This window comes from Pipra filicauda, unplaced genomic scaffold, assembly GCF_003945595.2.
Source record: "Pipra filicauda isolate LSUMZ 115617 unplaced genomic scaffold, ASM394559v2 scaffold58_size5111680_pilon, whole genome shotgun sequence".
Classification (NCBI taxonomy): domain Eukaryota; kingdom Metazoa; phylum Chordata; class Aves; order Passeriformes; family Pipridae; genus Pipra; species Pipra filicauda.
In genome coordinates this window covers 1,546,512-1,561,744 of record NW_024104742.1, presented here as the reverse complement: position 1 = coordinate 1,561,744, position 15,233 = coordinate 1,546,512, and the positions used below count along the sequence as shown (strand labels likewise).

General features: G+C 39.9%; 1 protein-coding gene across 11 annotated transcripts in view; it reads left to right on the top strand.

Annotated features, from left to right (window-relative positions):
- The window catches only part of IL1RAPL2 (interleukin 1 receptor accessory protein like 2), a 431,040-nt gene that overhangs the window by 255,814 nt on the left and 159,993 nt on the right, over positions 1 to 15,233 (top strand). For all 11 annotated transcript variants that reach the window (XM_039387783.1, XM_027716577.2, XM_027716576.2 and 8 more), the window contains 2 exons: positions 6,666 to 6,852; positions 12,224 to 12,377. In XM_039387783.1, the coding sequence (XP_039243717.1) occupies positions 6,666 to 6,852; positions 12,224 to 12,377 (341 nt within the window). The remainder of the gene's footprint in view (positions 1 to 6,665; positions 6,853 to 12,223; positions 12,378 to 15,233) is intronic.

Here is a 15,233-nt window from a genome sequence, read left to right as displayed (position 1 = left end):
CAACCAGAAAAGAAATAGCTCCTCGTGACCCATAACCATGTAAAAATCAGGCTGGCTGTCACTTACCATTCTCAGAGAGACTTAAAAAGCATGATACTACAGATTAGCCCCGAATTTTCAGATCACGGCCTTGCTCTTACAGGCTATATCACTGGCTGTAGTAGGAACACCCTGACATTTTTGTGTCACATTTCTCTCTTAATAAGGATGTGAGCTGAAATCCAACTTAAACTTAGATCTAAGCTTTGGTGGGAGAGACCCAACCGTGAGCAGCTCTACCCAACTGCCATATCCAAACATCTTTTCTTCTCCATCCCAGTATCTAAGAAGCGTGAAGATTCTCTAAAAAGAGCTAAACTAGCAGTGAGGATTAGAGGTCTTGCTTTTAAGTGCCTCTGGTGAGAACTATACTGTTGATGTTTAACTTGAGGAGACATCCCTGGATATCTGTTTTTCAAGCTGTCATTAATGTGAGCTTTTTAAAATTACCTTTCAGTGACTTTGCTCAGGTCTTTCTTTTGAAGAGTAATGGGAAAACCTTTCTTCACTGTAAAACATGGGCCTCTGGGACATCTAGTGTGTTTTAGTCAAGCTCAAATTGTCTTGTTTTTAGTGAGTCTTGTGTAGAAATTGAATCTTAGGAGAAAAGAAGTGCAGAAAGAATAAAAATTCTTCATGAGTGATGGATTAGCTCTGCACAAATACTTTTTCTACTTGAAGGGAATGCAGCCTTGAATGGTAACTCTGTCTGGATTCACAACCCAGGTCTCTGTTGGAGGATCAAAGGAAGTAGAGATAATATAATGTTGGATTTGTAACATCGTTCTGTTGTAGTACTTCTGAGATCATACTTCCATGATGTTATTTTCATTTACTAGGAGGATCTTGAATCAAACACTAAATAAAGGTAACGTGGGATTAGGATTTCTCCTTAGCAGGCACAGGAGCTAGTATTAGAATTACTGTTATAACAGCAACGAGCAAGCAAAAAACAGGACAGGAGTGTTTGGAGCTGTACCAAGGCCAGGTACCACACACATGAGCTGCAGAATCACTGCACCTCATGGCCTGTGACTGAGGGAGCAACTACAGCAGTGCCAGCCATCTGTTAAATTGTTCTACTCAGATGTTGCTCTTTCACTTGACAAACTGATAAGAATTAAAAATCCCAAAACTTTGAAGGGTCTGTGATTTGTAACCTCCAACAGTCACTTACTCCATGTTCAGGAAATTGATCTTTTCCAGACAATAACCTCAAACATGTAGTAGTGGTAGTCACTGAGAAATAAGTTAGCACTTGAAGGAAACCTTGGAAGAGTAAGTAATAATCCATTTGTTTTTAAGATGTTACATTTTTGTGATCTAAAAAATACAATGGTAACAAATAACTTGTTTTTCTTTAAGGCGATCACCAAACCATGACCTTGGTAACCATTATGTGAAGTGTAAAATTTGGACAGGAATAAATTTATAAAACTCTCATGAAGAGAGAGGAAAACAATCAAATGCTCAATTAAGTCTGAAAGCTGATAACACAGCACATTTATAGAGCAGCCAGTAGTGGATCTGGTCATGCATTAATGCTGTGAACCTTCAGATGGACAAAGACAGTTGGTGGTGTAGTTATTGCTGTTACTGTTCTAACTCAAAATGAGCAAAGAGGAATGTATGTGCTGGTTTATACAGTCTTTCAGTTAGTGAGCCAATAAAAATGTCATTAAAACAGCCAGAGTGTTAAGGTACATGGAGAGAGATCTAAGCCTGAGCTGTGCTGTTTCCTGAGCACTGCTTTGATAAATACACTTTCCAGCTTTTGGATCTACCCTCAAAATATTAGAATGTAATAAAAAAACAAATGCAATAAAAAAATAACCTGCAAGGGAGAAAATCCCATTGTGAATCCCTTCGTATAAATGTGCAATTCAAATTTGGGTGGGGTTTTTCAATCTAGAAGATATAAAATATTCAACCCCTTTTCTGCCTCCTTCCTCTTTATAAGAAAATGAATAAATGGGGATGGGGGGAGATTCTGTGTATGCTAGAGCCAAAATTGTTTTGCTTGACTCTTTTAACAAACACCCTCACTTAGCAGAAACACAAATGCCAAAAAAAGTTTTTCCAAAGCTGTGAATATTTCCTCTGATTTTAATTCAGCCTTAGGGCTGATGAATTGTCTTGAATCCAAAACAAGACGAAAAATAATTTAGGGATTGACACTCCAATTTCAAATGTCCTTCTTATCCATTTCTTTACATTGTCCCTTTTTCCCTCTTGCCCTTACTTCCAAACCGAACTCACAGTTTTGCTTGCTTTTGTTTTGAGACCTGTTAAACTCCCTTGTTTTCCCTGTGGTTTTCTGTTGGATTTGGAGCTGGCTTCAGTTTGTGGTTCAGTGCCAGTTCCAAGTGGCCTGGGGATTACAGATGCCTTGCCACCAAAACAAAGGAATCTGCTTTGTGAACTCTGGCAGAGCGAAACCCATCCTATTTCCAGTCAAGAGAGTAGGCCCAGTGTGTAACTGGTCCCTTGAAAAAGAGAATTACAGATCTTAGTTTCAGCGTGAAAATATAAGACAATTTTTTTTCTTTGTACTATGGAGTGATTCTTTCTTTTCTTCCCTCTTCCTGTTCCCCATATGACCACTGCTACCTCTTGTAGAAATGGAATCCATTGGAAATCAACTCCTGTGGAAAGTGAATGGTTTGGCAGCCTTTCAAAAAAGACAGATTATCAAAAAATGCACTTTCAGACTCATAGGTTATTTCCTTTGCATGTATGTGCAAAAGGTTCTGTAGCCTGACAGGTTAATTTGGGTTCATATATTCTCTACTGAGAAACAACTCTTCTTGTCTGGCCTTGCAATACTAAGATCATCACCGGAAGCCCTCCAGCATCTTCCTCATCCACATGGGAGATACTTCCTTTTTATTCCTTTTGGCCACTGATTCTGACAGCAGAACCCAGGTTACTAGCCTTGATTTTGTTATCCACTGTTCTTTTTGTGTCCAGCTTTCCTCATTAAATATGAACATACAACTGTATATATATATAATATATATATATTATATATGTAACACGTAATGGCCCTGAGATTGCCTCAGTTGGTTAGAACATGGTGCTAATATTGCCAGGGTCATGGGTTTGATCCCTTTATGGGCCATTCACTTAAGAACTGGACTTGTGGGTCCCTTCCAGCTCAGATTATTCTGTGACTCAGAACCTTTCCTGTCAGCCAGAGACTGCTGGGAGCACTGACCTCCCTCACCAAGCTCCATGACCATGTACTGAAAACAAAAGTGGATCCTCCTTTTTATAATTCATAGGCCATCTGTTTAGCTTTTAAAAGAAGAAAAACAAAAACCATAGGATTCACAGTAGTTAATCTCCACACCTTTACCAAAAAAAAAAGAAAAAAAGACCCTTAACCATAAACAACTTAAATGCAACTCATGAAGGAGAGCCCTTGTGTTCACAGAGGTCCTGAAAACAATTGGAAAGAAAGAACTGAATGCATCCCACCACAGCAGCTCTATGGGCTTCTGTACTGATCCTCTTTGTGATCCCCCTTCCTGAGTTCTCCCTCCAGCTGTCACCTTCTAGAGAGCCCCTTTATGCTCCAGACCCCACAAGGAAGGGAAGACAACAAGAAAAAGTCAGCACAGATGCATCACCTTCTCAGAGGACTGAGCGATGAAATCCTTACAGCTGAGGAACAGCTTGCCCAGCATGGGATGGAATGGCTCACAATTTCAACAGACTTCAGCTCCCAGACTTCTGCCTCAAAACTGAGAAAAACAGACTGATCAAACTACTGTTTCCTTTTGCACATAACTGCAATATAACTGTTATCCCAAGCTGACGAGATTAAAGGAAGGCTGCTGCTGCTTCAGTCACTGGAAAATTGCCCTTTCCTGAATTACCAGCAGTAGCACTAACCTGAGTGGCTGGTGAAGAAGCATTCATAAAGCTTTCAAGTCTATTGCTGTTGGCTTAGTGAGGGCTTTCTTCATCATGAGCCTGAATAGATTTATTGTCTCGGTCATGGAGTGTGAACAAAAGTGATAGTACTCACCAGGCACTTAGTTTCCTCAATTCTACTCAGTTCTAATTGTAACTAATGAAAAGAATACTACATTTTTGGGTCCTGGTTCCAGGAAGCATTTTAAATAGAAGTAGCCTCCAGCGTTTTCCAAAATACAATCTAAATAATGCAAGATTGTTAGGAAAAAATACAGCACTATTAAATAGCACCAAGTAATGGACAACTGTTCAAAGTCATTATTCTTGATTAGCCTGGATCATTATCACTGAGCACATGTGACCTTACTTGCACTCAGTAGTACTTATGGTCATTCAGGAAGGTTAAATAATCATTACTGATTAATTACTATTGATTATACTGAGTGGTTGTATCACATTCTGTGGATTTTCAGTGCAGGAAGCATTGAAACTCTCAAATATGTTTTGTTTTCTTCCTACAAGAAAGGTAACTCTTTTCAAAAGCCAGTTTAGGAGAAGGTTGACTTATGCTCCCTAAACCATATAAATATTTCTGAAAAGCCCACCCCAAATGATGGATTTTTTTCAGTCCAGAAAATTTTTCTTTCAGGTAAAATAATATATTTTGTGCAGTTTGTGAGGATGAGACTTTATTATAACCTCTCAGCTGAAAGACAACATGGCAGCATGCAAAGTGAGCCTTTCCACCCAGAGGTGAGGGAATGGAGAAAATATCCACGAATTTTATGACATAAATGTACAGGTGGCATTTTGAGGAGAAGGGACTAGGATGGACAAACTCTGTGGTTCTGCCTAATATGTAGGACTAATGATGCTGAAAATGGGAGGTTTCTGAGAGTGCCTGCTGATTTGCCTTGCAAATGCCTCTGTCTGCCAAAACCTGCTCATGGCACACCTTTGACAAGAACCCATTTACAGTGTTTTGTCAGCGCTTGTTTAGCATGAAGCTTCGAGCTGTGATGAAGTGTCCCTGTAGACCTTTTTATTTTCTTCCCAACTACAGGCTCACTTGACAGAGTGAAATGTAGAAATGCTGCATAAGAAAAGATTTGTCATGGAGCATGTTGGATTTTTTTTTTAATTAAAAGCATTGTCCTGGGTCTAGTTGGAGGGAGTGAGCAGCCAGCGTCGTTAGTGTCAGGGTGAGACTGATGGATCACTTCCCAGGTGCACAGGGCACCCTCTTGTCTCAGCTAAATCAGTTTGCAGCAGAGCTGTGATGGAAGAGGCAGTGGCAAAGCCAAGATACCTCCCGCCAGAGCTCTCCACAGCTCCCTTCGATGGGAGTAACCACCCAGCACGACTGGTTTACTCCTGGCTTTTTTGGTTGTGGTGCAATCAGTTAAAATGACAAGATGATGCATGACGGGAGGAAGAGCCCCATTATATTGTGGGTTGTTCTCTGAGCCTGCCGTGGCACAGAGTGAGGGGCAGAGCTGGCAGCCTGGCCTGCAGCCATCCTGTGCAGAGTGCCAGTAACACCATGGCAAACACTGGTTTGGGGGGTTTATTGTGTGTCTGATAGCTCTGTTAAAGCTGCAAGGCTGAAGGAATTTAGTTTAATCCTGTTTTCCTGATTGTGCAGCATGGCAGCTGAGCTGGTTGTGTTTATTCTGCCCTGATATTAAGAAAAACTGGGCGTAGCAATCTCCCTCCTGGATTTAGCTGTCAAGGTTCTTTGGTGCCCTGGGCCCCAGCAGGCACTGAGTCCCTGTGGCCTGAGAGGGATTCTGGAGAGCTGATTTTCTGGACAGGAGCTGCATCCATGCTGCAGCAGGGAAATGTGAGAAGGAAGAGGTGACAGGGAGGAACGAACCACTCCCCATCCCCACCTCCTGCACCAATTAGTGAGGGAGGGAGGGTAGAGGAGGAAAAAAAAAAGATATGAGGGAAACATGTTTTAGTTTTTTTATCTTTCTTACTACCAACTGATTATAATTCACAATTAATTAAAATATTTTTTCCTAGTGAAGTCTGTTTTGCCTATGACAGTAATTTGTGAATGATCTCCTTGTCTTTATCTTGACCTGTGAACTTTTTCATTTTATTTTCTCCTCCCCATCCTGTTGAGGGTAAGTGAGGGAGCAGCTGGAGGGGTGGCTGGCAGCTGGTCCAGGTCGACCCACCACAATATCATATGTTGTAGGATTTTGTACAGCAGTTCCTTCTGAGGGAGAAATCCTTCCTACATGATGTGCTTTAACACCCAGCTCATAACCCTTCTTCTCAAACATGCAGCACTGAGTACTAGGGTGAAATCTTCTGATGGTGGGAGAGAACGAGGGTGAAGAGGACTGTGTGGGAACGCAGAGGAAATGGGACAGTGTATCCTGACTGATATTTGAGATGCCAGCAGGTTCCTGTGTTCACAGACTTGCAAGCTTGAAAGAGCTGCTGTGCTGCATTGGATCACTTGTCAACAAAATTTCTGCAAGGTTCTGCATAGTCTTCATAGTAAATCAGAAATGAGCCTTTACATTTTCTGTAATTCCTCTGTGTTGGAAAGATACAACATGCCAGTCACTATTTGAATCTGTCATTCAAGTGTTTGTGAAGATGAGAGCTTAACAAAGAAACTTAGTGTGTTGAAACAAACACAGTAGAAAGAAGGTAGGATAAATGAAAACGTCTTTCTGTTCCTGCAGAAACTCAACATATTGCATGAAGGTGTCCATGTCCTTGACGGTAGCTGAGAATGAATCTGGGCTTTGCTACAACAGCAAGATCAGATATCTGGAAAAATCAGAAGTCACTAAGAGAAAGACAATCTCCTGTCCTGATATTGAGGATTACAAAACAGCCGGTCAAGAGCCAGATGTGGTGTGGTACAAGGTAACTATTGATGACTCATTGTTCTTGTGCTGAAAAGCACAAACTAGTTAAATCCTAAATTTAACTACAAGCTAGTTAAATCCTAAATTTAACTACAAGCTAGTTAAATCCTAAATTTGGAGTGCTTGATTTGCCAACCTTAATAACATTCTTTAAAGACAGTTATCTTGTGTGAAATAATACATGCAGAGCAGCAGTTTTTTTCCTCCTTAGCAGGTTGCGTCAGAAAAGAGCAATTATAAAAGTTGTCATTTATTTCTACTTTTTACAAAAATCTCACATGTTCTGTCTTGTAGTAACAAAATGTGTGCCATAGCCTACTGTTAGTGTAAACAAAATTTTCTTTCAGCCGTTGGAGCTCTTTCTCTCAGCATATGGGTGGATATCTTCAGTGCTGTTCGTATGTCAAATATATGTATTTAGTTAATCATAGATATCCTGTGTTGGAAGGGGCCCACAGGGATCATCAAGTCCAATTCCTGGCTCTGCAGAGGAAGTCTGAAATCTTGAAAAAAAGAAAGTACCAAAGAGAAGCTTCTTCTTGCCCTATCTGCCTAGGTATTGCTGAACACCAGATCACTGAAGATCCCATTTTCTGCAAGAACACACTGAAAAATAGTCTGGCAGGAATAATCTTCAGCTGTCACGGAGCAGAAATCAGTCTAACTAAGATGCATGTGCAGATCCACACCAGTGATGCTTTGTACTGACCAAGAAAGGGAATGGAAGGGTCTGTCCCATACACCCACACGTGTTGTCTGGGTTGCACACACAGACTGTGTGACACCAGGCTGGAGTGTGACAGCTGACTGACAAGTCATCACAGTGATTGAAATTGAACAGAATTGATGTGGTTTGGTGATGATGGTGAAACAATCAAAGTTGACAACCTTTAGTCTGCCTTAATAATGAGAAGAGACATTAATGGGATAACCTCCCACATACACCTTCTTATCCATAATTAACAATAAGGTGCTATCAGTTTGGCTCTTAGAGAACATCTGTGTTATCTGGAAATGAGTCAGGAAGCTCAGCAGTGTGAAATGTCAATATTGATGTTATGCAGAAGGTAGGTATGTCAGGTTGTCCGTTGAAACTTATTCCTGAACAGGGTTTTGGAAAAATATTCTAGAGAGTATCGTGTTAAGAAGTCTGCTTACTCAAAAACTCAGTTACTAGAAAATATATAATTACTTGGATTGTAAAATAATATAATGAATCCTGGGGTAACCCCTACAAACTACAGTCAGGGATTTCAGACCATTCTGTGTGAGGCAACGTGAGTGACAAAAAGCAGGTCCCTTCCCCCATCAATAGTGTAAAGTGATACTCTGCTTATGATCTGACCCTTGCTTTCTGAAGGAGGCATCTGTCTCTAGTCATAGCACACTGGATCCTCAAGTTTTTCCCCTTTACCTTGAAGATTGAGTTTGATGTGTACATGAAACCATCTTCTTGTGTAAATCTACTCCAGAGGCACTGGGGGAAAATTCCTTTTCGTTTTGCTGAAATACTTAGAGAAGATTTTCATCCAGGCAGGGAACATAAGTTGGCCGAAAGAGTACAGTAGATAAATAAATATAAGGAAGTCCTCGAGGTTCCTTCTTTATACCCTTGTCTGAAAAGAGAAACCCTTGTGTTCAGGAGAAACCTGCCAGTTCTCTGGTAGTCAGGGGGTTTGGACTTGTGACCTATGAAATACCATCAGACAGGACAGTCACGGTGCAAGCCCACCGTGTACAGGACTCACTCTGCCTTCCAAAAGGCTTCTCTGTGTTGAGGGATTAATGAATCTGAGCCAATAATTGCATCAATTTACAGGGAGTTAACTGTAATTTAAACATGCTCTTAATTATACCTGAATAGATTTTCCCATGCACACCCAGTAAGTAATAAAACATTTGCTGTGAGGATTTGTTTTAACAGTGGTATGAACTTCACTTCTGGCTAGAATTACACTGCATGAAGTATTTATTTTTAAAGATTTCCTCAATTAATGCCATTGATATATACGGAACTCTGTTATGCCTCTTAAAACTGTTTTGACAAGAAGTGTGAGGATTTTTTTGAAGTAAATGAATGTGTCAAGGCATGATTGAATGAATGGGATTTAAGAGTAAGAGCAGTTTCATGAAAAATCAACTGGCAGAGGAAAAAGGTATATTACATCTTGAATGTGGAGTCTTAATCCATTTCCATCATCTCTTTTCTACAACTGGGTTGAAGGAAGGGCTGTGAAAACAATCAAAATGTCATGTGAAGGACAGGTAGTTGTTATCTACCTTAGAAAAATAGAGTTGTTGAGGTGCTGCCACTAACATTTTAAGGAAGAGAAACAGAGCATAATAGTGCACAACTTAATTACTGGGGAAAAAAACCCCCAAAAAACATTTAAGATATCTAAGGAGAATAAATAGGCTTGGAAAAGAAACTTTCAGATTCTTCTAGCGGGTAAATGTAGTGCAAAAGCAGAAAAGAACAATTAATTGGTTAAAGGCTTCAGTGAGACCTTAGAGCACTTTCCAGTACCTGAAGGGGCTTTATGAGAAGGCTGGAGAGGGACTTTTCACAAGGGCATGTAGTGACAGGACAAAAGGGAATGGCCTTAAACTGAAGGAGGGTAGATTCTAATGAAGTGTTAAGAAGTTCTTCCCTGTGAGGGTGGTGAGACACTGGCACAGGTTGACCAGAGAGGTTGTGGACTCCCCATCCCTGGAAGTGTTCAGCATCAAGTTGGATTGGGCTTAGAGCAACCTGGTCTAGTGGAAGGTGTTCCTGCCCATGACCAGGGGAGTTGGAACCAGTTGAACTGTAAAGTCCTTTCCAACCCCAGCTGTTCTGTGATTCTATGAAATGAGTCATACAATTGAGCACTTACCTTTTAGAGAAATTAGCACACCTCTGACAGTAAAATCTACATTGTTTTCCCAGTATGAAGACTAGTTAGAATTTTGTTTTTTTTCTCAGCCGTTTTTGTTGCTAAAATGCAAATTGTTACAATTTTCCAGCTTCTCCCCTTTTTTGCTTTTAGTTTTGTGTATTAAATATATAAACAAGCATTTTCAACATATTTTTATAAAGCCTGCATAGTTAGTAGAAGACAAATTAACTAGCTGAACTTTGGAAAAGAAAGGCTTATAAATAATATTTAATATGAAGTATTCTAAGTAGATACAAAAAGAAATAATTAGGAAATCAGTGATATAATTCAGCAGAACAGTTTCTCTCTGTAAAAACATAACAGCACATTGTTTGAGCTAAATCATTAATCTCTGTAGTAGTAAAGGTGTTGCCCTTCTTATTACAAACATGTAGTATATAAAAATATAAGGCATATAAAAATGTATCTTCCATCTCTTTGCTCCCTTATCTACTTTTAAAAATAAAGTAGAGAATATAAAACTGGTACCACATAATAGGGAATTTCAGTGCTGCACTAAAAGGTGTATATCTGAAATATGCTTACTTTGTGTGTTCTGGGAATTGTATTCCTTCTAAATGAGGATTGAAGAGAACAGAATCATATTCTTTGCCCAGTGTTCAAATTTAGTTACTCCAAGTAGGTGGCCGATGTACCTTTCAATAGACCTAAAATATTGAGCACAAATCAGAAAGGATTCAATGGCCTTTCCTGGCTCTGATCTGTGTCCTGCGTGAATCTCAAGCGATGATAGTGCAATTTAGTAACAAAAATAAGCTCTGATTCTTTTTAACACAGCAGATAGGATCTGGATTTAATCATTCTCTATCACTGCTGTTAACTAAAGTTCACATGCAAGGCAAGATTACACTGCCCTTACAGCTGTACTTTGGAAACAGAGATAACCTGATCACTCTGTTACCTGCAGTAGTATTGCACAGCTTCAGAAATCGAAATCTGTCCACATTGTAACTGGATTTGGCCACCTGGGGTTAGGGGTAATTCTTCGGTGCTCCATTTTCAAGTGCAAGGCCAGAAGCTCTCAGTCCTCTCTTTCTATTTCCCTATTGTTATCCTTTAATTTAGAATCTGGCATGGATTTGAATGCAGTGGAATCCCATGAAAAATTTATGTTTGTGTCATTCTGATCTCTTGCTGTGATACAGTGTATTTGCATGTTGACGTATTTTCTTGTTTGGTTGTTTTCTTAAGAGAAAGCTTTGTTCTATTTTGTTTTCTCTGTTTCTGACACTGCTGTTGCAGACGAGCAGAAAATGGGGCATAGGTCTGGGCATATCACCAGTCTCTGAAGTTGCTGAGCCCGATGTAACTGATGCAAGACTGTTAGCTGCAGTCTGAGAGCTTATTCCAAGTTGCCACCTTGAGAGAGAGAGTAGAGGGACATTGAAGGTACTCAGGCCCTATGTTGCTTTGTGTTCTCTTGGTATAGAACTGTCAGGAGTACTGAGTGCTTTAGAGAACTGAGAAAAGTGTGATTTTGTTGCAGGCAGAACAGGCTTGATGCTAAATACATTTAGAGGCAGTAAGTATATAATCTTAAGGTGCCATTTTCAAGAGAGAGTTGAGCCCCTGCTTTTAGTTCAGAGCATTCCAAGAACTATTCCATCATGAGTACAATTCACGTGGAAGGTGACTGATCTGCCTGCAAGGATGTGGTTTGTTAGGAAAGGGAGAGCCTCTTCTGGCACTGTATCACACCCTATACAGAAGGACTCAAATGCTGTTCCAGTAGGACCACAGTTTGTAGTGATGAACTGAAATCTGCCAAACAACAGCTAAGGACTGCCTGGGGAAGTCCATGGGAGTTACAGGCCATCAGTACCATGTACTGCATCAGAGGACACATGTGGGGGTGATATTACATAGAACCTAGTGATGGGGAAAAGCTGAATCAGAGCTCATCAGATGCTAGAGAAGCCAGTGATGAGAAACAAGACTGTTGGGAAACCAGGTTTTTGAATTCTCTTGCTCACAAAACTGCTGTTCTTCCTGTTTGCTTCTATTGGTAAATGGTTCTAGCCTGGGACTGTGTGTAAAGTTTGCCTCCAGGCTAACTCTTAACAAATGTTGCCCTTACCCCCTTCAAACAGAGATGTATTTTAATGGTCTGTCCTAAAGTAGAGGTCTTGAAAGTTGTTATCAAGAAAAAGAGAAGATACTTAACCATTGCTTCAGGGCACCATGTATTAAACACAACCCATGTGATACAGTAGGAATTACTGAACCTTAAAAACATTCCTGTTTAATTCCAGCCTTTGAATTAATTCCAGTTAGAGATCTCTGTGCTTTCTGAAATTATATTTGAATTTTAATTGCAAAATATATCAAGGTGGTTGTTTACTTGTATATATAATACTGAAAATCTGATCAGGCAACACTGTCTTATGTTGTACAAGCCGAGTAATTTTGGCAATGGATTTTTTTCTGCAGGAATGTAAGCCAAAAATGTGGAGAAGCGTTGTAATTCAGAAAGGAAATACTCTCTTAATTCAAGAGGTCCAGGAAGAAGATGGAGGAAATTACACCTGTGAACTAAAGTTTGAAGGCAAGCTTATACGAAGGACGGTTGAATTGAAGGTTACTGGTAAGAATCTTTGTTCTATGCCAATAGAAAAAACAAAGCTTTGAAATAATAAGAAAAAGTGGGTTTCACATGTCAGTGAATCTGTTTGATAGAAGTAAGTCCAAAGCAAATCCCAGTAGCTGAGCAGTCCAAAACTTGGGGAAATTTATATGAAGATCTTACAAAATTTCACAGAAGAGTATTCCTGCCTTTTTCTCTGTACAGAACCTGGAAATGACAGCTATAAAGCAAAAGGTAGAGCAGACCTAAGTCCTCCATGTACACTGGAATTAACTCAGACTCCACTTTGGTCTTCAGTGCTGAATGGAGGAAAGGTTGACTGAAGCTGTAAAACAGGCTTTTGGTGAGGCTTTTTGTCCTGGAATAAACACAACCAAAAGAGACATCTTCAACCATTATTTTTTTTTTTTTTTTATGAGTGATTGTTCCATATTTTTAAGCTTTGGTTTAATTCATGATGGTCAGCTTCTAGCTTCAGTCTGTGGTTTGTCTTTAGTGAAGACTATGGCACAACCTATTTCAAGACTGAAGTTATGAACATTGGACTGTCAAGGGAAAGTAACCTGCTTATGAAGAGGTCATACACTGTGTGGTTCTGACTCCATGTAATATGTACTAGACAAGAGTGTTCTTCTGTCTCTTTTTGCCAGGTACCAAAAATGAATGGGTAAAAAAGTATTGTCTACAGATATAATCCTGTTCCCTTTCCAGTCCACTGTACAATATGACATCTATAATTATTATTTTGCCTTCTGTGTCTGTGGAACTTTGCGAGTATCTGAAAACTGTTGAAGTTTTCTTCAGCCTTTCACACAAAACCATATAAACAAATGGTTAGGTATTTTCCCAACTGTATTTCAACATACTAATTAAAATGGGGCCCTACTTAAAGCAATGAGAAGTAGAATTCCAGTTTCTTATAGCGAACTGAATTGGTCCATATGACGTTTCTCATACGTTCTTGAAATAAAATTCTTCCCTTTATTTTGAGTGGAACCCATTTTTTTTATTCTTATTCTTATTCCTCATTTTCAATGAGTTCTTTTCCCTGTGTGCCATATTCATATATCATATGACTCTTTATTGTCCATTTTTGACCATGGACAGATCTCTACAGTATTGATTCAACCTACCTGACCCCAGACCTGTCAAATGAAGATATAATACCTGCCTTGTGGATAGTTGCTACCCTAAGTAGCATGCTGGTCTTCAACCAGACTGTGAACTAAGTTTGACAAAGTGAAAATGAGATGCATTTAATTCAATTCCCCATGAAGGGCAGTCTATGCTCTCTCTCTCATCATGACCTTGCTAGAAGTCATGTGTTCTCTGTATTATTTAAACACTGTGGTACATTCATACTTCAGAATTTAAGGAATTTGTCCTAAACTAGCTATAGTATTTATTAAAACTATTTCTTTTATTAAAAAAATTACGACCTGAATTATTTAAAATGTAATATGAAATATATAAGTGTTCTCAGTTTTGCAAAATGCTTGAGAAGCAGATTTTTCCCCTTGTAATTTGGTGTGAAGTTCATGTTGCATTAAATTTCGTTTAGTTTATAAAAGCACATATGTTAGTAAACACCTTTTCCAGATGGAAATGTTCGGGAGACATGTCTGGTGTTATGTGTTTCCTGGTTGAATCTCTCTAGATAGCTGAAATAGGCTAGTAAGTTTATGCAAATGACAACCTGAAAATATGGACAAGAACTACAAATGGAGTAGATAGAACCATGTAAACATATTATCTCACAGCTTGGTGCTTGAGGAAATTTCTTTCTCCTGTTTCTGTCTTGTTTCAGTTTGTGAATTTTGTTTGCATGTGGGTTTAGATCTTTGTGGGGGAGAGGTCAACGAAAACTTGTACAACAAACAGCAAAGGATTGCTTGTGTTGTGTGGCTGGCCAAGCCAGGTGGAGGGTCATGAGATGGGTCAGATCATGGGCTGGGAGCAGGTACGTGGTGTACTCAGGGACTTCATTGAATAGTAAGTCCCATGGGAGGCAGAAAGTGAACTACATACCGGTGTAGTTGTTGACACACATCCTGAGAGTTTGCTCTCCCTGGGCTGGTGCAGGTCTAGGTTGGAGGCACCTCTTGCAATGATCCCATCCAAGCCCCAGCTCAGGCAGCCCCAGCTCCCACGACTGTGCCCAGCCAAGTTTTGGTTATCTCTGAGAATACAGACTCCGCGACATCTCTGGGCAAGGCTGTCCCAGTGTTCCACAACCCTTACAGTAAAAAATATTTTACTTATATTTAAACAGAATTTATGTTTTTACAGGTAGTGTGTCCATTGCCTCTTATTCTTTCACTGGGCACCGCTAAGAACTGTCTGAATCCATTTTCTTTACACCTTCCCACCAGGTGTTTATACAGACAGATAAGGTCGCTATGAGCTTTCAGACTAAACCCCCCCAGCTCTCTCAGCCTCTCCTTGTGTGATAGATAATCCAATCCCTTAAGCATCTTTGAGACCCTTCACAGACTCATCTCAATAAGCCCATGTCTTTCTTGTAGTGGGATTGGTGTTGCATTGGGCCACATTGTTCATCTGTCTGACAATTGAGTTCTCATCAATATATTGTACCAGGGGAAGCTGGAGTGAGACCAGAGCTCAGAGTGCTGAATGTGCTGGTCTTTAAAATCGCTGTTAGCAAATACTGCTGAAGGCTTACCAGCAAAGCTGGGGTAGAATTGCCTCTGCTACCCTGCAACGAAGATGTGGAGAAAAGGATCTTGCCTCCTGCTTTCTTCTGCAGGAGCTTTGTAATGCTGTTTCTATTGCTGTTACTTATTGACATGCATGAATTAGCATTTATTGTCACGTAACTGAGTTCCTCTAACATAC